The 22,649-nt window shown below is 41.1% G+C and overlaps 1 protein-coding gene across 2 annotated transcripts in view; it reads right to left on the bottom strand.

The window, feature by feature from the left end:
- LOC134634691 (matrix metalloproteinase-16-like) overlaps positions 1–22,649 on the bottom strand; it is a 75,800-nt gene that overhangs the window by 16,539 nt on the left and 36,612 nt on the right. For both annotated transcript variants that reach the window (XM_063484020.1, XM_063484021.1), the window contains 2 exons: positions 11,668–11,829; positions 7,073–7,284 (listed from right to left, as the gene is read on the bottom strand). In XM_063484020.1, the coding sequence (XP_063340090.1) occupies positions 7,073–7,284; positions 11,668–11,829 (374 nt within the window). The remainder of the gene's footprint in view (positions 1–7,072; positions 7,285–11,667; positions 11,830–22,649) is intronic.

The raw sequence follows: 22,649 nt of genomic DNA, 5'->3' as shown, positions 1-22,649 counted from the left end.
GGCACGTTTGCGGTACAGCGGGAAAAAACTGGTTGCAATTAAAGCCAGAGAAAGCACTCTTCACCGGCGTACGCATGCATATACATGAATGTGTGTGCCGCTTCCAGCTCCGGTGGGAGAGCATATGGCCTGCGGGTTCACAGAAAGTTGAACCTGAAGTGGCTGCGACCATAAAACAACAGTAACTTTGTAGCTTTACGGGGCATTTACCGTTGACACTGGATCGGTGAACCCTGGGTGACCCCGTGTCACCCCACTAGGAAAGAAAAATGAGCCACCGTAAAAAAACCACCTTTAACAAGCATGACTCCCGGCCTGGCTGTGTAGATTAATGTTAACCCGTATAAATCAGACATCTTTCAGCACTGCTTGAAAGACTAGTCTATCCCAGCATTCTGCCTTATAACAACGACATCTGCGTCGTTTTTCCCAGCGAGTCTTTGATAATCTGCTCTCCGTTTTAAATTCACAGGTGGAACGTGATTATTTTCTAAAAACAGTAACATTTTTCTCTGCATGGCAACGTTATCGCTCTTCATTCACTGTTTTCTGCTGCTGTTTTAATGCCACTCATTAAGAATACCTGCTCCGTGAGCATCTGAAGGTCTAGAACAGCAAAAATATTTGATGAGCATCCCACAGCGATTATCGCAAATATCCTGGAAAACTGATAAGAGATGTTCCGTATACAAACCTGTAGCCTCCTATATGTTTTAAAACAGAATACATGCGATATCCAAAGTTTCGACATACATCTTCATCAGAGTTGTGCTCTGAATGATCATTTTAAATACAACAATACTTTTTCCTGCAGCTTATTTTTCCTTTTGTACACCAACGGGTCCATGTGAAAAGAAATCCAAGCTCTGAATTGCCCTAACAATGAGCTGCAAAAGCCTACTATGATGCATATCAACAATGAAATTGCACTGAAAACCTCACTGCTCCCAGTGAATTTCACCAGATCAACTTCACTTTAAAGCTCCCTACTTTACATTGCTGGACCACCTGTGGACCTCAGGGGCGGCGGGACCGCTGAGATCTCTGCTATAATGACTTGGCATCGACTGGCCTTTGGTTTTCCAAAACAATCAAGCTGGGATGGTGAGTACAACCCAGTTATGCGGGGCCAAATGGACCCGCAGAGCAAAGTAACCAAGCAAGGAATCAATCGAACAATCAAGTAAAGAACAAATCAGCCTTGTGAAGTTAAAAAAACCCTGAAAACTCAGCGAGCCATCGCTGCAGCCAGTCTGTAGACTCGTGCGTGTACATTGGCTGGTTCTGAAGGGAATTTATCAGAGTCCGGAGTAATCCAAACATCTCTAATTATGATTCCAGATAAACTGTTTTACAGTTGGGCAGCTTCATCTACCAGGAGGAAAGAGGCGTTAACACGATACGTCAGTCTGCTCGCAGAAAGTTGGCAAAATACTCACTGAGAATCAAGAAATATTAGGACCACCTGCTCCTCCAGAATAGCACACTTGGAGAGGGAATCCAAGTCAAACCCATGATCCCTTATTCATTTCACTTCACTAAACACACTTGATTCACGGGCTGAGACGCAGATTACTCTAAGGGGAGAACAAATCATCATGACTCTGATATTGCTGGTGGTCTTAACGATGTGAACACAGTGGATTTACAGCTACGCTTACATGTGTTCTGCAAATCTTTCCCCTCCGCTCCCCGGGATGTTTAGGAAAATGTGAGCCGGTGCCAGTGAAACGCTGAAAGCCAACAAAATAATGGAAGCACCATGCCAATTTAACATAAGTGGATGCCCACTTAAGCCGAGCAATTACAGGTTCCCCTGCTTATTTAGCACACTATCATTAACTTAGACAAATTGCAAACATGATGTCTTTTGCATACGGGTTGTTTTTCAAGCACTGTGCACATAAACTATCATACATCACAGCTTTACGTTACAGAGTTTGTGAATTATGAAATAATTGATAATACAGTGCTTAATAGAAAAGTGGCGGGACTATGCCAAATGATGCGTAACAAAACAAGGCTGCAGTGTACACAGATGAGCTGCAAGTGCGACACAAAAGAAACAGCTGAAATATGACTTCATCAAAACGCTCCTTATCGTTTTAATATCTGTTTGCTAAAATGGGCTCTCTCCCCACAAACCATCACATCTCTGCAGGTCCATTGCATCCTGGAGAACTATTGGAACATACAATAATCAAAACGATTCTTTTATTTTGAAAGTGTAAATATAAGTAAATAAATCCCAGCAATACACAAAAATGAAATCAATACAAAAAATTACTGAGCAAAGGGTTTAGGCTAAAGCTTTAGCTTATTACACTTACACCCTTTTATAACAGGTATTCATTTATAAATAACTGGACATGAATAACTTGAGCTTATTGTTGTTATTATCTATAACTAGGAAGCTCATTCTCCTTCTCTTGACAATACTTTAAAGATATAACACATTTTGGGATCACCTTAGCAGAAAGGCTGAGGTCAGATATAGCAATATCATTTCCTAAAAGTTGCCAGCACAAACAAAGGCAGTAGAATTTCAGCCTGTTTTAAAGATACAAGCCATTTTTATAAAAGTTTGACCTTATTTTTCCTTGAAGAAGAGGTCACAGGTCCAAGGTAACATGGCATTTAGAATCAGCACAGATCATCACCTGTATGTTGTCAATACAAACAATGGCAGGTTTCAATAGTTCCAAGTAGCATTATTATCACGTTGACCTTCAGATTAATCTATTGGCTTTGAAGGAGAGGTCAGAGGTCAAATGACATGCTATTTTAAATCTGTCTACAGTACTTACTATATGCTGACAATATACACCACACTAAGAATCGTACTTTCTAAGTTATGAGCCTTTTTGTCAGTTTTCCATCCATAAATCATGAGGATGAGCTTGAAGATGTCGGTGGATGTAAGCCAAATTTTAGCATGACCCCCTCTACACCCCTACAAAGTTCTAGCAGAATTTATTCACAACTTTCAGAGCTATCGTGTTTGCAGAGAACCACAAACTCTTAAGTCCTCATCACAACTGCCAAGGACGTTTACCCCTTTTACAGAAATACAGCTTTCCAATATTTACCCTGACCCCTGCCTTTTAAACATACCATTTCCATTAAGTTCATACTTTAACCTCCTAAGACCCGAACTCTTCCACAGCATGCATTTTTAATTTCTCTTTGATATTTGGGCATATTGGGACCTGAATGTAAAAACAAAGAATTGCCTTTTTTTTTTTTTTACCTTATTTTTGTTTTTAAGAAAAATAAGAGCCACATATGAGGATATTCGTTTAAAATTTTGATAGAACAGTAGCAGTATAATGTCCTTGTAAGAGGACATCAGGCCCTTGTAGAGCAAAATTTTGTATTTTGGTCTAAATAACCCAAAATGTGATGTCCACATATGTGGACGCCAGGTCCTAGGAGGTTAAGTCTCTAATTTTAAAGAGCCTCTGACTACAGTTTAGAAGCAGATTATTTTGTGCTTTGCACATCTTCAGGACAGTGCTGAGATCAAACATATCCTACAATTTTAAGTTGTGAAGTTTATTAAATGGTTGGCTCATAACAATAAAAATCATGATATCCCTTATTTTATGTCCTCACAGTAAAGCAGCAGAGCACATATGTGCTAACACGATCCCATCCTCCATCAAAGCTGAAAATTTGCTCAACACGGAGCATCAATAGAGTCTCTTCTTGATGCATTCTCAATTATCCAGGAAAGTAAATCTCCAAAAGTTGATTCTGTTCATCTGGACGTAGCGTTTTGTGGGAGAAACGTTTCGTCACTCATCCAAGTGACTTCTTCAGTCTCAGCTGACTGCAGGTTTCCCCAAATCTTATAAACAGTACATTTGCATAATGACTGAAACCAGCCCACTGAAGGAACAATGGGCTGGGAGGTCAGTTCCTTAATCATAATTATGCAAATTCTCATGACCATCCTTCAGTGGGCTGGTTTCAGTCATTATGCAAATGTACTGTTTATAAGATTGGGGAAACCTGCAGTCAGCTGAGACTGAAGAAGTCACTTGGATGAGTGACGAAACGTTTCTCGCACAAAACGCTACGTCCAGATGAACAGAATCAACTTTTGGAGAATAGAGTCTCCTGATCCAGAAGAATCCAGGTTTGTGTGTGAAACCCTCTTGTGAATATAAGGATGATTTCTTACAGTTTTTTCCCTATTTTAATTGATATGTAATTGTAATAAATACATAAATAAATAAATAAATAAATACATACATACATACATACATACATAAATAAAGTCTGTGGGCCAAGCCCCACCTCTGCCAAACTGCCCATTGTTGTTTTTGAATAATCCTGAATCCTGCAAACAAACTAAACCAATCACATAACCTCTTTGGCAGAGGTAAATATATAGGTAGCCATATATAAAAAAAGGAATGAAATATTCATGTAGACTGAGAATAAACAATGCTTGGATACAAAAACAGATTAGATATAAACAACATCAAAGTCATGCTTGATACAACCAACGTAATCAAATAACACCGGGAAACTTCTGCAGCAGTGCACCACATTTAATTTCAGACGCTGGGATCACTGGGACATAGATATTTAGAGCCTTTCTCCTTCACTTTCTAAAGTCATAAAACATTTGGCTGATTGCTGAACATCTTTTTTATCTCAGCACTACCTCTGAGCTCTGTAGAAATCCCATGATCCTCATCACTCCATCAGGACAGGCTGTTGCCCTGGGAGTAATGAAGGCTGACAGTAGCTCCTGCTGCCGGCACCATGTGAAAGAGCGGGGCTGGACTAGACTACTGTGACAAGCAGGTATTGTTTCCACAGCCAAACCAGGCTCAGTGTGGGCTTCCAGTCTAATTTTGGGTAAATATCCTTACAGGTAGCAGCTTCAGCTCCAGGAGTCCTTTTTTTTAAATTTATTTTTTGAGTCAACAAGAAGAAAGTTGCAGCGAGGGGTGCAGAGAGGACGAAAACTGGTTTTACTCTGGCTCCACAAGTCTCTTATTTAACCAATGAATACTGTCTATTTATATCCACAGAAAATACAGTCACACTCACATAAAGCATCAGAGGCACTCTTTCTCCTTTCTGTGGAGAACACAGGACAGCTTTGTGCAGCCCCAGGGTTTTTCTCTGTTCCTTACTGCATGTTGCCAAGGTCTCGCTCTCACAAGCTAAGACCAAGGATAAAGATGTGTGTTTTTTCTCTTGTACTGGAATGAAAACCAAGCTGAGCTTCTCTAGAGAAGGAGAAACTGTATTCTACTGTGCACGGCATGCCTTTCCTTCTTTGTAAATTCTAGACCCCAAGTTAACTAGGAAGTCCTCCTTCAGACATAATAGCCTCTTTAATAATGGGATAAAATACAGAGGCAATAGCTTCAAGATAACAGAACAGGTTCCACAATATTTCTACAAGCTAGAACCGCACTGTGAAACTGTCAAATAGGGCTGTTCGATATAACGATATATATCGGATGACGATAGAAAAACGTCTATCGTTTCATTTTACGCTATCGTTTGTTTCGTGGTGTCGCAAAATAAACTGTTTATGGCAATATTTTTTCATCATTTTGATGGTCACTGTAGTGGCTATATTAATTTCTTAAAGTTCTCTCTTTCTCTTATATTTAATATAACCACACTACGGACGGACAAGCGCTTGTTTTTTATGCGTTTTCGTTAGCAACAACGACGGTAAAACCACGGCGTGTCCGTTTGTTTATTTTCCACATAAACCTTTCACAATAAAGCTCAAGATCCTGTTGAGGCTTTTCAAAATAAAACGAGTCACGTGAAAGATGCAGAGTATTTACGGATGAGAAGCAAAAAAGAGCCGCCAGGTGCTAAAAAATAAACCTTAGACTCAAACGTTAGAACAGACTTTTCTCCGCAGCATGCTGTGTAATAAATACTTACAAAGAAAACAGTGGCCGTTACAACTTATGTCTAAAAATGTATAGTTCCATGCATCAGCTAAAACACTCGACTCCAGGTACACGACGCCCAGCTGGAAACACTTCACGCAAGTCGAGATGCCCGAGATTCACAGAATTTACAGGAAATGTTACATTTTTGCAATTTATATCGTTATATCGACGATAGATTTCTTAATATCGGGATATGAGATTTTTGTCATATCGCACAGCCCTACTGTCAAATAACTTATATTACCATCAAGTGAAGTTTTTCCACACTATGCACATGCTAAACATGAAGCAGAATAACAAAAAAAGCTCTCATTTAGGTAATAATATTTAGATTATCCTCCAAACTCACAGCAATTTATTCTGCATGTAACCACAACCCAACTTTAAAAAACAAAACAAAACCAAAAAAGTAACTGATGATAAGAAACACAGGATGCAATCAATTTAAAATCGTGTATATACTAGATTCTATTATATGTACTATTGTGTATTATACGATTACACATTTTTATATTACACATATTTATAATACATATTTACAATATTGTTGTTTCAAATGGAGATTATATCCTCAAAGCTAAACTTTGTCAATCTGTTTAATCCGATTAGATAAAGTTATCTACTTCAGTTATTTCGTGCTGCAAAATGAGATTGTTGAGCATGCTAACACTGACCTTGTGACCTGTCATAAATCCTACAATAAGACCGAGCCGGTTTGCTATCAGTCTGAAATTGAGACCTCTTGTTAGTAGGATTCCCAGAGTATTTTCATGTATTTATTATTAATTGTGTTTTCATATATTTAATAAAATATTTATAGCAATTTTTCTCTGTTGGTCTTAATTAAGACTAACAGAGATGGACTGTAGGGCCAGGTTCTTCTTTTGTTGGTGTTATCAGCTAGTCAAGTTATGTATTACACCCAGACGTATTGTGCAGGGATGAAGTCTCTTCTAGCTCAGTGATGATTTGGACTGGGAACAATGATTTCTGTGCTCCCACACAGCTAAGAGATCCAGGCTATTGGTAAAAGAAAAAAAACAGCTCTCGGGTTAAAAACTTGAGATTGCTGGAAACAAACCAAACGTGAAGAGCCCCTAGCTTTGTTTTGATATCACATGCTGTTGTTTTACCTTGAAGACGAACATCTCCCTTCTCAGTATGGCCAGGGTGTTGAAGCCTCCATCGCAGATGTTGGGTTTAGCATTGGGCTGTGACGGTCGCGTAGGCAGCATTGGGAGTTGCGTCTGCCTGTCTTGTTTACGAGGGTCCGAAGGAGGATGGGAGCGAGGAGAGGGCGCCGTTGGCAAAGGCTTGGTGGGCTGGGGGAGTTTATCGGGCGGCCCTGCGGGGAGTCAGAGAAATACATCTTATACGTCTCCGCAACATGTTGTTTTGCTTTTTCATTACTTCACCAGTTAAAGCTAACCAGCACTCTGATCTTGCAGGAGAAATGAATGTTCAAGCCAAGTTTAGTGGTGCCACTTGTAAAAACAACAACAAACAAACAAAGGTAAGAAGTGAAGAAGGCTGCCAACAAGGACTCAACAAAGATATGAGAGAGAAAGGAGTCCACAGATAAACAAGATGAGGTCATGCGGAAATCAGTGGGTAGATGTTAACGCTGCCAAGTTTAGAGATTCAGCTTAGCAAAGCATAATATCATACGCTAAGGAGGATAAAGACACAAAAAAACAAGGCCTAGCAGAATTAGGTTTTAAAAATGTAGATCATGTGAAGACCTGCCAGAGAGATGCCTGGGTGCCATTTCAAATTCATGAATTACTGTACATGATAAGGGGAAAGGAGTTATGCACACTGAGGCAGTGGCTAATAACAAATGGGCTTTGCCTATGAATAACGCATGACGCTGCATGATTAACGCACTCTGTGACTGTAAGGAGATGAGGTGCAGACAGACTGAGGAAGACAAGACTGTGATAAGACTAATGCTTGTTCCATGGTACTGCGCCTGTGTCACGTTTGCGCAGGTATTTGCCTAAACAGAGCTTTCTAGAGTTGTTTTCAACCTGTGCTAACAAGATCCCGTGCAGACTTCCAAAGATAAAAAATTGCAGTCTTAAAAGTACAGACGCTCATTTCACGTCAGCTCTTTGTGCTTATAACTTTGCTGACTGATTCGACCAACAATAACACCACATACTTGGCACGCAAGCCTCCATCTGGCAGCAGACGCTTTCTGCAGGTAGACGTTTCGATCTGTAGATCCCTACAGTCTGCCAACAGAGACCAATATTCAGCCCATAATGTGACAGAAAGACCTCACCTTAATCAGATAAAATGTATGATTTTAATGGCCTTCCATTCTTTCAGCAGACTTTCACAGACTTGCAGAATCAATGCCAAGGCACACTGAAGCTGTCCTGGCAACATGTAGTGGCTACTTAGACATTTTACGTTGGCTCTTCCTTTAATGTGTCATCCATCTGTAGTTGACAAACCAGACAATCGCAGGATTAAGCCATCACCCAGTCCACAAAACTGATCAGCGGGTCTACACAAGAGTGATTCCATTCACTGACTGAAGTTAATCCCCTGAAATACATCCCAGATTAGTGGAGCCAAAGTACTCTGAAGTTATGTAAGCATGGGGGAGATTCACAGTCAGATGGACGTGTAAACAAACAGGCAAATGTGTACTTACAGCTACATTGTGGTAAACCGACGACAAGAAAAATTAAACACAGCTTTTTTTTTGGCAGATTTTGGCTCTTTTGGTCACCCTGTAATTTCAGCATCTGGCTGTCGTTAATTTACTGGAGATGTCCAGGTGGCCCGCGTGTTACACTGGCTGGACCGATCAGCTAATTCCACCGATCTGTGCACTTGAAAACAGGAATCTAATCAGCGAACTGTGTGGGTGGGTGTGGGAGACGAACTTCCCACACTTACAGATATTAGTGGAACACAGATGAAAACCAGCAATGCAGCCTAAGAACAAAGGAGCCTGGAGAGCCTTTCAAAGTATCCTTTACAAGGAACTGTATAACCACAGAATTCATTCATAAACCACTCGTAGTTCACATTCATATAGCTGATCTGTTTGGATTTAAATAAATACTGTGTATTATGTAAAACACTCAACATAAAAAAGTTCAGACATTTTTCATAGTGCATGTTTGAGGTATGTATTTTATTTTTAGTGGGCTACATACTGAATTTAGAGGACAGAAAGAAAAAAAAATCCATCCTATCACACTAGTATCGATCCGATACTGATACCAGCATTAGTATCGATACTACTGATATTTGGCTCGATTTGCATCATGGTTTCACCTTCTCATGTTGCAATTCCCTGACCACTACCTCAGCTGCTGCTGACCTCTCATGCCTACTACTAAAGCCATTAGCAGGATGTGAAGAGATGTAAGTGCAGAAACAGGAGGAGGCCTGTGTGACAGAGAAACTTCAGAAGTATTACGTGACAGTCATGGTGGAGTAGTGTTATTGCTGTAGCTGACTCCAGGGTCACTACTGATATGTTAGCCAATCTATGTGGACATACCAACTACCAATGTGGATATGTTGACGCCTGTTTTTAGCATGCTAGTGTGGTTAAAGATATAAATGTGCAAAGAATGAACTCCATATACAGAAAATGAGAATATTAATATTGGAGTGTTTTATTGTTCATAATTGAATTGTGACACAGGCTAATGGTCATGGTTTAAAGGAAAAACAAAATATCAAACAAAGATTTAACGAGGCCTAAAAGATAAGACATGTGAGACTTTTAAAATTTAATACAGCTCTTGTTGGGCATCCGGCCATTTAGAAGTTTAAGGCAGATTTACCCTTTTGTTATTTATGTAAAATTAGATTTAGCTCATTTTGTTTTCTTTAAAGGTCCTAAAAATATAAACTCCAGCCCAACTTTTAAATCATGTTTACTGTTTGAGGGCTTCAGCTGAATTTCAATACAATTATGGCTTGATGATCTGAATAACATTAATGATTTTTGTTTCTTTCATCCCAGTCATCGACATCATGGTGCCTGAAATCTGCTGCTTCTGTAAAAAGGAAGTGGGCTCTGAGAACGCAGGAAGTCATTAAGTTCAAAGCCCAGTGAGAACATTGGGATTTGTCCAGGAAGAAAAAAAGATTACATGACAGAAATGCCACATCTATAGGTTTGAATGTGATCTGTACTTTATTATTTACAGTTTCAAGCTGCCAAACTTTTTATTCACGTAAGTCAATACATATCGAATGCACTTTACAGTGTTTTTACAGTTCAAAGAGTTGAAGGAATAAACAGAAGCAGCAAAGCCAAAACGTCCAAAAACTCTAGCAGTCAACTGATCCTCAGCAGCTCTTAGCTTCCCACAGTTCCTCGTATGATTGTGCCCGACTCTCCCAGACTGCAAGCCAACAGCTGTAAATGAACGCCAATTCACTCGCATTTCCTTCACATCCCATTATACCGCTTCACCTTCACACAGAACCAAGTCGCACTTTTTTCCTACTCAACCTTAAGTGCATCACCTTGTACTCGATGTAAGCTGTGTACCTCCCACCTCTTCTCCTGTTTAGTACCACATCTAGCACCGGCACTGGCATGTGGAAAAAAAATGGAGGCCAATTACTGTGAGGGGGGTGTGAGGGGGGTGTGGGGGGGGTACGACGCTGAGAGCAGAGCTGTCATCAGTCGTCCTGCCCTTCAACTCTTGGTACGACACAGAGGAGAGGGAGGGAGGGGCAATGCAGAGGGATAAAACACGAGAGGGATGAAGAGAGATTTGATCGCTTGCCCAGGTCTGTCACTCCCAGAGGGACGTGCCCTGACCATGTAAGCAGATGGCAGGTTCTATGTGTGTGTGCGCAAGCAGCCATTCAGCAAAGTGTGACTGGTGTACAGTGTCGACAGCTGTAAGGAACGATGCTGTCATTCGCCAACGAGTCGTTTCCGAACTTAGATGTCAAGCTGAGGTTGAGACGACAGCATCGGCACTCCCGATAACACATTTAAACATTAAGGCTTCTTCCTCCACAAGCCAGCCTCGTCTGAATTATCATTACAAGTATCTAGACTGATAAGAAACAGTTGATTTTGCCACTGCAATCTACTAATTCAACTATGAGTGAAAAAAATAAAGAAGCAAACTCTGTGGGTGCTTCCATAAATCCTTTGCCGTCAAATTGAATTTCACACAGCCGCCCCAGAGCTATATCAGCTTTATGAGAAGACAAAGCACTGTGCAATCAGCGTCTGTCAACTCCAAATGTGTGTCGATGAGGGATGCGTGCTGTAGGCGCTCTGATGATGAAGTATGATCGGAAATGTAGGTCTTAATTGAATTCAATTTAAGTATTTGCGCCTTAATTTGAAGCTTGGTCTTAATCTTATTTCTGTGTATTATCTATAACTTTTCAAGTTTGTTACAATAACGCAGAAAACAAGAGCTCCAGGTGAAGGAAGATGACTTACTTTAGCTATGTCAGCTTCATATGGTTAGGTGTGTTGGGCAGTCTACTTGTAGTTGAGCTCTTACATGCTCTACTGACTTGATATGTCACAGGAAGATGACTATGAATGCTTAGTATGTTATTGGCTTGCTTGTATGATAGCTAAAGCCTGAAGACTAACCCTTTGAGTTGTAAAGCTCCTCAGACCACACTGATAAATTCTAATACTTGGCTGTGTCCTGCGTTTGCTTAACAAATTGCTGTATTTAAAAAAAAGAAGAAAAAAAAAAAGAAGGCTTACCATAAATTTTCTGGATGCCTAGCAGGTCATCCATTGGTAGTTTGAAGTCATCCGTGTCCATGTACTGATAGAAAGGAGCCATGATAGCTGTGGGGTCGTTGGAGTGTTCGAGGCCCAGTGCGTGACCAAGCTCATGGACGGCTACCAGGAACAAATCGTTACCTAGAAACACGAAGAGAGAGTGAAGGAGAGAGCAGCTCTGTCAGTGCTGTTGGACGTAAACGAAAGCAAGCGAATTCGGAAAGAAAAAGAAAAGAGAAAACTTTGTCAGCCCCAGGTTATTGTGGCTTGTCAGGGTCCACCTGTTCTAGTGCCAGAGAGGTTCCCTCAAAATAAGGCCAAGTTTTGAAAGTTTGTACAGCCATGTTTAAATAAGCAGCAGCCCTAAAGTTTTCTGTTAGTTTGAGGTTAGACAGCAAAAAAGACCCTGACTGTCTCTTACAATATGCATCCATACATATATAAGGGTCTATGCACGAGCACAGATAATCCACCATCTGCGCTCGTAACGAGTGCATCTTCAGACAGAAACACAGGCCCGTACACATACACGTGTAATAAATACAAGTACACATCCCTTCAAAGAGCACAGGCAACCCTGCGCACTGTAATTAGTCTCTAGCTGCGGTAAGCTGAAGACTACACTGGGTTCTTGACCTCTCGACTCAGAAACTCTCTGTGGCTAACAGCCAAACCCCAGCCCAACCCTAGCTGTATTAAAGCTGAGATATTTGGGATTGAAAGCCTCCTATTCCTCAACTTACGTCACTGGCAACCAAAACAACAACAAAAACCAGTCCTCCTCATCCTCCTCTCTGATGTTCTGCCAGCGTTTTGAATCTGACCCATAAAGAAGCTCATCATCATACAATTAGGGTTAGACTGCTACGTCTTCTATTATTTGTGGCTATACACGGGCTGTCTGTGGGAAACTATTAACCTGATTCCAATGAGACGTCTTACGCTGCAATATGTTATTGCTGAACTTCAAAGGAAAGCTTTTTTCCCTAGCTGTCAGACACAAAAAGTTATGGTTTACTGTTATGCATTAAAATGTAATAGCAGTTAGACAAAGGTCGGCTGGAGTTTAGAATCAAACTGGTCAAAAACAAAAAAATATGGGGTGAGCACCATCACCTCGCAGCAAAAAGGGTTCGCTCTGGATACTCTGGCTTCTTCCCACAGTCCAAAGACAAAGATGGGGTTAGGCTAACTTGTGACTCTAAATTGAGCTTGTCTGTCTGTGTTAACCCTGTGACAGACTGGCCAGGGTGTGCCCTGCCTCTCGTCCTGCGATGCTAACCTGGATTAGTGGAAGAAAATGGCTGGAAAAAAAAAAAAAAAAGGATTTAATGTGTTTTGAGGACGGTTTCTTTTGCACTCTCCAAGCTGCCATCTCTCTTCAGTTTTACCTTTGCTTTTTTTTCCCTTCCCCCCCCTTATCGCGACAAGACTCAGTGGGGATGTAAAAGAGCATCACTTATTCATTGGTATTCCTACTAAAGTGAGGCACTTATCTGCTGCAAATCTGTCACATAAATAACGCATCAGCAGATACAGAGACTGAGATTTAGATCACTTCATCGCAGGTACAGTGCGATACTTAGGAATTTACGGACAAGGCTACAACAGAGAAACGGGTTAATTGGGACCTCATGAATGATATTTGACTGTATAAATGTCAGCAGGTCTTTATAGGCTTGATGGAAAGCTCTTTACCACACGGGATTGCGTTAATACCCAGGTTTTCGCTGAAACAGCTTCGGGTTTCAGTCCAAGTCGTCCAATGAAAATAGATGGCTTGTAAAAGTTAGAGAAGTGTAGAAATTGAGGCAAAATTTATGCAAGCTTGTAATATTGAACAAGTGTCTGGAGATGTGGTTTATAGCAAATAAAGAGAGGCAGAGAGAAAGAAAGGAGATAAAGAGGAGAGAGATACAGCTCAGTGATTCAGGAATTATTTGAGGAGGAAATTGGGCGAGCCAGCTCTGCAGCTGAAGATCTTCCACCCCCCGCCCGAGTTGTTTCCTGGGATAGCAGCGGAAGCAGAAGGGTAAGAGTGAACAATTAAGTCTAAAAAAAAAAGTAAAAAAATCAAATTAATTCTACGAAAATAGCCGGTAGAGTTACAGCACACAAATGTGATGGTGGTCTGTGAAGAGATTTTGATCTTAGTGTAGCTGTACACGTGCTTGCTCAATTTACCCACACTAACTGGCATCATTTCTGACTTCATAAATCATATTAATAACTCACTGACCGCATCAGCACTCACTGACTCACTGACCTCATTTTTTTTTCTTACCAAAAAAGACTTGAAGCTCAGAGGAGTGTTAAAAAATATGTGTGTAGCACATTTTGACATCATATGTGAGTAAAGTGGAATTATTGACTGTATATGTAATATTAATCCTACTACATTTACACCAAATCTCTGTCTGTCATCTCATTGTACCTGATCATTAGGTCCCTGAAGGTTATTAGTAAACAAGTAAAGGTTTATACATGTGGCACTTTTCACAGACTAGGCAGTCACAAAGTAAAAAATATTGACTGTAGTAAGTTGTCCCAGTATATATATGTATATATCTATATCTATACACATCTATATATATATATATATATATATATATATATATATATATATATATATATATATATATATATATATATATATATATATATATATATATATATATATATATATATATATATATATATATATATATAAATATAAGAGCAGGGTGCAAGATGCTAGGAGGCAGGGCACACATGGAATGTCATAACCAAGTGGCCGGCATAGTATACAAAAACATCTGTGCCGAGTATGGACTGGAAGTCCCGAGGTCAAAATGGGAGACGCCCCCTCGGGTGGTGGGGAATGGCCGAGCTAAGATCCTGTGGGAGTTCCAGATACAGACGGACAAAACGGTGGTGGCTAACCAACCGGACATGGGGGTGGTGGACAAGCAGAAGAAGATGGCCATACTGATAGATGCAGCGATACCGAATGACAGCAACATCAGGAACAAGAAAATAGCTCGAAAAGTGGAGGGTAACAGTTGTCCCAGTGGTAATCGGAGCACTAGATGCAGTGACTCCCGAGCTAGGCAAGTGACTCCAGCAGATCCCTGGAAACAACATCGGAGATCTCTGTCCAGAAGAGCGCAGTCCTAGGAACAGCTAAGATACTGCGTAGGACCCTCAAGCTCCCAGGCCTCTGATAGAGGACCAGAGGTTGAAGGATAAACCGTCCACAGGGGCGAGATAAATAGTTTTAAAAAATCTTGTGTGGGTCAGGCTCTGATACACTGTGTATTTAAAGATATGGAAAATGTTTCCCACATCTGTCTTAAAGCATTTCTAAAAGAGCTCATGACAAAAACAAACTGCATTTTATAAAAATGTAAACACAACTATTGATAGCAGAATAAAACAACACAAGTGTCACTAATTACCACCACTTTCTAGATCTTAGAGCCAGTGCTCCCAAATTGATTGAGTATATACAAATAATTTTCTATGACTCTGAACATGGACTGAGTACAGTTATTATTACACTATTCCAGTTATGCCAATGAATCCTCTGTCTAATTCCGAGGTGCATACTATTAAAGGTTTGTTTTATTGAGAAATACAGTATATGAGAGCTATTGCACAACGAGTTCTGACACTACAGATGCTCAGGTCATCAGGTGCACAACTTAAGTGAAGAACTGTCTCTGTCGTTTTCCGTCTCCACCTCGTTCCATCGCTCAATCTTGAGTCAGCCTTCCTGCCTCCCGGGTCCCTCTGAGGTCAGTGTCGTCGCTTTGACTCGGCTGCTTATGTAAGTCACGTTGTGTTAGATGGGGATGTCCTGTCGACCCCGGGGCCACAAACAAAGCTAAGGCAGTTTGTACCGCCTGGCTAATTATCAGCTGGAGGTTACAGAGAGCCTAGAGAGAAAATGGTGACGCCTAGACAGACATGGGTAGATGAAGAGGATGGAGCCAGACGAAAGAAGCAAAGAGCAAGGGGACAGTGCACAAGGAGGGAAACCAAGCGAGATGAAGGTGAGAGAAAAAGTTATGGAATGGGGGAACAGAGGGGGGGCAGACAAAGATTTGATATAGTGGATACATAGAGAGATATAAAAGGTGAGGTAAACCAAGGAGAAAGGGCGTTTGGAGTGATAGCTACATGAGGGAAACTGGGGGGAGAAGGATGATAAAAAGAAATAGAAAAAACCTGAGGCGAGGAAAACGATAAGGTTCGGGACAGTGTACTATCGTGTAAGAGTGCTCCAGTATTCGTTCAATCACAGAAGACGAAAATGATGAATTACACGACTCCAACCTCTGACCTTGGCATTTATAACATCGCTCTACTGTCAGTGGCCCAATCGCAACCCCAAACACAAAATAATAACGCAGAAAATAGAGGATGCAGTTGAAGAAAACAATGCCAGGAGATGAAATGCATTACAAATCTGTGCAGGTTTTGTGCGATAATCCACAGAGGGTCACAGTTTTTGGATTGGGGGGATTTGAGTCCTGTATTTTCATCGTACGGTGAGTCATCGTTATGTGTGCCGTTTGCGTATTTGAGCAAGACTTCAGCATAAAAATAAGACAAGTATTTATTTAGCACATGAATGAGTTTTAAGTAATAAAAATCTGCTTGTGTTAAATGATTCAGCAGGTTTTTTTGTTTTTTTGTCCTGTTAAGTGGGCAACGATCAAGCGGCAGCTGCAGTGTTGCCCACACTGCTCAGGATAGGGTCAAGGTTGCTGCTAATGAGGGTCGAGGAGAAAGAAAAGAAAAATGAAATTAAAAAATTTGAAGTTGGAATGAAAGTGGAGATTTACAATCTTTCCCCACAGGATGTGCAGTAAGCAGGGGCTGTGATTAAAACGCTGAAACCTCTACCTGCTCTCCCTGAACACACCGCGAGGAGTGCAGAGGACTGCGTTGGGTTGGAGATGAACACACACTATCCCACAAATCAAATGTGGGGCCCTGGTCACCACTGTTCAATTGCAGTAATAGCTCAGGTTGTCAGCAAAAGCCTCCAGGGGCCCATAACCCTTCCTGCCTGCTTACTGCTTAACTAAGTGCCCGTGGTTCACTCAATACATGACATCTGATGTAAGCTACAAGCCTGGGTGACCAGCAGTCAGCCCACTTGTAAGTGTACCTTGTTCTTTATCCCTCCCAGTTCTCACGTTATCACATTCTTGTGCTTCTTTTTTACTGTATACAAATCCTAAACGCCACCAAAGGACCAAGTTTTCAAAAACACAGCATCCCCTGTGACTCCTAACTACACATCAACATCAAGCTAGTGAAAGGTGTCAAACAAAGCAATTACAACTCTCACTTGTTTTATTACAGTGAAGAGGGCACCCAGCAGAGATGAACAAAATTCTAACTCCCCCACCCTTTCTTTAGAAAACACAGCTGTTATTGTGCCGTCCGAGTGTAAGCAAGCATAAGCACTCTCTTTGTCTCAGGGGATCGCAAATGTTTCCTATTGTTCAGCTCCCACAGCGCCCTGAATGGCTGACACTGTGATTTCAAGAGTGGTGTTCGAAGAAGCAGCACTGCACAGTAAAGTAAATGCAAAAGGATGTTAATTGCCACCTCAGGAGCGTCTCTGGTGGATTGACAGAGCACAAGAAACAAGAGCAAGGACACTGGTTCCTTGGTTCCGTACGAAAGTCTCAGCAGAACCTAAAGCAGCCCTCACCAGTTTTTTTTTTTTTTTTTTAAAGCCTTGTCTAAGCCTAAATTGTAGGTCCAGGTCTAAGACACTAACCAAGAAAGTGTGGCATGCAACCTACGTGACTATGAAGTACGAAAAACACCGTTTTAAACAAAAGAAGCTAAGCGTACGTTAGCTCATCCTAGCTGCCATCTCTTGGCTACGTAATCCCTTCTGGTTCCTTTGCTTTTTTCTACTGACTTTAACTGTTTTAACATTTAGCTATGACTTTTAGCTAACTACTTCAGGTCCTTAAGCACTACTGTACTGTTAGTTAATTATTAGCTATTTTAATAGTTCAGCTATTTGTGCATGACCTTTAGCTTATTATTATTTTAACTGTCTGTGCATTATTTTAGCAAAACGTGTCAACTGTTTATTCAGTGCTGTTGCAGTTCATTACTTCTGTTGTTTATGCGTTTATGTGTTTATTCAGCTCATTAGTCATTAATTCTTAGCTAATTATTTGCTAATTTTATCTATATATTAGTATTCAAACAGTTTAAGCATCACCTTTAGGTGTTTTAACGATTTATGCATTTCCATCAACTAGCTGTTATATGACCTTTAGTTGACTATTTCAATTGTTTACCCATCATTTTTAGGTAAGGGTTTTTTATGTTTCTCCATTAAATTTTAACCCATAAGTTTCTGACTTTATACTTTAACTAAGAATTGTTAGAACTATTTATTTATCAATTTCTTACAATAAAATCAGTAGCTATGTGATGTAGTGGTTACTACATGTTTCATGTGTAAGGTGACATTATCAGACAAGACTTTAACCATTTAATCATTTCTTCCATCCATAAAGACTCAAACAGAGCTACATATACTTTCAACAACTGCAATGGAGACCCAGTGAGGTACTGATGCAGGGTGTACTATGTCATCAGCCTTCATGAACATGTAAGGTAGAGAGAGGATACAATCGCATTGTCAAGTAGCTGTACTAGAAAAATTGCATTTGTGTCAAAATACTAGTCATGCAGAACCTTAAAGAAGGTAACCTAATAAGGTTTATTAAAAAACCCTACACTTTTAAAAAGTGCTTGACTAGAACAGGTTCAGAAATTTGCACTGGAGTTTACTGTCTGAAAGAAGGAAAAAAAACAGAAATCAGCTGTTGTCCTCTAGCTGGGGTGAAGTTCACGATACTGACACAGGATGCTGTTTGTCCGACTCAGTACGTCACTGGAAACAAGAGAAGCCCTGACAGGGAACCAAGCTGGAGATATGTGAGTCCACAGAGGCAGCAGAGAAAGTAAAACCGAGTGTGAGTCAATGAGAACACTGGCTGTCCAGGAGTACTATGCTGTGCTGACAAGCTGCCAGAGGATCTCAGCCCAGTGGTTCAGTGCCTGGCTCAGAGGGCCCGGGGCACACAGAACTCTGCTGGCTGTCAAGCCAGAGCTGTGCGCCTGATTTGACAGAGTGACCATTGTGAAGAATGTAGCCAAAATACAATAGCTGCATTCTGCTCACTTCACATTCACACCCTCAATACTTCCAACATACCCTCGCAGGACAATACAGAAACACGCTGTGCGCGACTCTGTGCATTTCACCAAATCAGCTCACAAGTATTGCAAATACAAACACTTGAAAACAAGATTTCAAAGCGTTAGACTGAAATTTTTGCCCCATGCTGGTTTCTTGTGGGTACAATTTACAATTAAAATGTAACACCACTCTTCCAGTACTCAATTATATAACAGAAAGAGACTGTTTAGTAGTCAAAGTAGCCACAACACAATCTGAATACTGTTCCTAATGCTGAGATGAGCTGCTTTCATATTTAAAAAAACACCGCAAAGAGCAGTGGAAACTGATTAACCTTCGTGTTAGTGTTGTTGAGTTAATCAAACACTCCTATAGTCTAGCCTTTCTCTTTGTCTGTCCTCTCTCTCTAGGTTGTAGACACCCTGGCTGAGCAACACTTGTGCTTTTGAATCTATTACCCTTAATTCTCACAAGCGTGTCAGAGAACAAAGCCCAGCTGACGCGAGCAACATATGTACACTAGAGTAATTATTTATTTACAGACTGCTACAGACTGAAATTCGGTGTTGGGAACATTGCCAGGGATCCAAAAAATTGGCCGTTCCAGTGGACTCAAGATAAATAAACCAGCTGAAGGGAGGAAGAAAAAAACAAAAACGCTGCCAAAGAAAAACATCTTTTATTCGTGTCATGTTTATCTCTGTGCAGCACCTGTGAGTGAGACGGGGATGCGTGTGTATTTTCATTGTGATCATTAATCATTAATAATGCATTTGCCATGGTAAGTGAAGCGATGGTGTATGCATGTGTGTGTTTGCACATCCTTTGGCGGTTTGTTCCTATAGACACTGCAGACGGCAAACAGCCATGAAAATGGTGCAGACAAGTTTCAGACCTCGCTTTGCAATTTGAAATAAAGCTAAAAAACACTAGAAAAATACTGCCTGCATCAGCATGCCTACAGTGTTTTAAACATGCCCTTCTTGTAGCCTTGCAGGTAATCACAATTCCTGATTAAAGAAGAAGAAGCCACAATAGTCGCCTTTGCCACCCCTCTGCATATTCACCTGACGCTCTTCTTTGTCTTATTTTACACACTTTTACACAAGCCCGAGTGCACTTTCTAACGTTTTTTTTCCAGGTAGCTGTTGTGGTGGTCCTCAGTGTCATTTAGCTGTTTTGTATCTGTCGTCCAGCAGCTGGACAGACTCCAGCACCACCATCTTGGACTGCAGCTGGAGACTTGTCCTTGCTCTGCTCTGGAGGTCTGCTGTGAGCTGAGGGCCACTCCATCCAGAACCTGAGGCAGATGGAGAGCCGGTGCCACAGCGCTGAGCTCACCGAGGCTGCAGACCAGAACAAGGTCTTAAATCAACAGCTGCACGTCAAGACGGTGGAGCCCGTCCACAGGACCAGGAACTGGCTGGAGAGGAAGTTGTCATGTAGTTTATAATAAATGATTAATTCAATTGTGAAAGCAAAGTTACGCCCAGCTGACTACCACCACAAACAAGGACTAACTCTGTGGCAAACACTGAAATACCAATCATTTATTTAATGCCTTCCACTTCAGCTTGGCACCTCCCTTCCAACTCAGTCAGGCCTAACACTTGAGCACTTTCAGTTCACCTGCTGCAGCATTTTACCTTCTTCAAACGTTTGGTAACAAAGCCTGAGATGCACTGATGCACGAGCCGTCTGACATCCTAAAACATTCCCAAACATTACAAAAAAACCTCCCCTGAGAAACGCTGATGGCGACACGGCTACTCCCATCCTTAAAATACAAAGAAAATGTGCACAGCACATTAGAGCAGACGCAAGTGATACTGTTTCAAGAGCGTCTTCAGAACAAAACGAACCCCGGCCAGGTTTGTTTACACTTTTTGTTTACCGAGGATTATGGGTATGAGGTTATGACAGCATCTGACTGACTTGTGGGAGGGCGAGCCTCCCGAGGTGTGCGATTTGTTTGCCTCTGAGAGTGTTAAGTGTGTGCGTGAGCGTATTCATGTGTGGGGGCAGAAGAGAGCACAGCCACCCACGTAGAAGTTTATCCTGCTGTCAGTAGGCAGCCGTCTATTTCTAGTGGCAGCCATAGTGGGCAGGAACACATGGTGATCTCTCTGCTGTCTTTGTCTTTCTATTTCATTTTCTTTGGGAAAAAGTGGAAAAACTATTCGGTGAATGCTTTTTTTTTCTCTTCAAACAGATACATAATATTCGGTGTGCTAAAGATACTGCACCTGGCAAATTCAAGAACTAGTAAAAAGAAGATCCAGAGACGAGGTGGCTACATAATCTAACGCCTGTATTACAGCCCATGGTTGTAACAGTGCAGTGCAGCTTTCATGGCATTCTTTAATTACTTGCTGCACATTAATCTGTCAGACTAAAACAGATACAGGATCCCAGTCCTTTCAGTCATATTGATGTCTCCGGTGGCCTGACTTTAAATTCAGAAGTGGGCTGGACAAAATGAAGACAAATGCTTTAATTTGCAAATGCTATTTTCTGCACTTAACTCCACTTATATAAGTGACACGCTTTCGTAAAACAAGACAATTAACTTGAGATTTCTCTGCATTATTAGTTCCTGTGTGCCACATTCACCCAGTGCCAACTTCCTTCCAGCTTTATTGTTGCCTGAGAGCCAAAGCCGGGGGCATAAAACCCCATTAACCTCTTACTTTTTTCTTTTAACATACTCATCTGTATGTATTACATCACATTTCACAGATATGCCTCGCACAGTGTTGTGTATATGCATGTATTCGGTTATATATTATTCATCGTGCTCCCAGGCAACCGTTTCAAACCCTACTGTCAAATCATTCCGTCCATGATGCAAGAGACAAACTGCCTCATATGTAGCACCACTGCACTGGGTTTGTATATGTGTGTGGACATTTCTGTTCTTCTGTTTTACAGCATGTGTCCTCCCACAAACCTACAGCAACCCAGCCATCAATACAGTTCCTACCACCTGCCCAAACAGCCCTGTTTGATGTCCTCGAGATTCACGAGTACACGTGTTTCCAGTACAAAGATAAAGATCTATTCCTCCGGTAAGAAAAAAAGAACCCACATCTGAATCTCCCCATTTATTTTCTCCATCTGGGAAATAGAGAGCGGCAGCAGGAGAGCAGGGGAGATAGGACAAAGACAGAGACTGAAGGGCACAGGAAAGATTACAATTCTTTATAGAAACCGGCAGATGATGAAGTGCAGTTTTGTGAGTGGGACAACCTTGAAAGAACTTTTCTGGACTATCCTGTAAATATCAGACATAAGTTGTGTAATTAAAAAGAAACAGCCCCTATTAACAAAACAAAACAAAATAGAAGGAAAAAAATTAAACTGATAAATTTTCATTTAACTAAATATTGCTGAGAAAGGCTAAAACGGTCATTTTACACCATTAGGGCTTCAATGCTAATTCAAATCGCAGTTGAGAGTTAATGGGTTTCACATTGTTTCACATTATTAGCGATCCTGAGGAAACAACACTTTTTTTTCCTGGGACTTTCAGAGCTCCGTCTGGTTCCAGTACAGCGGTATGCTGCCAATTAATTTACTCGTTTACTCGAACAATGCACTGCAGAGCACCAGAGCCCAACGAGAACAGACTCTGATTCATGCTGGAAATGGACTGTGAAAGCCACTGTCCTTTGCTTCGGCGTACAATTTTAGTCAGAAACGAGCCTCTAGTCTATCCGGTGAAGTCAGTGGG

Source organism: Pelmatolapia mariae, linkage group LG9 (assembly GCF_036321145.2).
Source record: "Pelmatolapia mariae isolate MD_Pm_ZW linkage group LG9, Pm_UMD_F_2, whole genome shotgun sequence".
Classification (NCBI taxonomy): domain Eukaryota; kingdom Metazoa; phylum Chordata; class Actinopteri; order Cichliformes; family Cichlidae; genus Pelmatolapia; species Pelmatolapia mariae.
The sequence above is the reverse complement of the archived record's forward strand: the minus strand, read 5'-3'. Positions and strand labels throughout refer to the sequence as shown.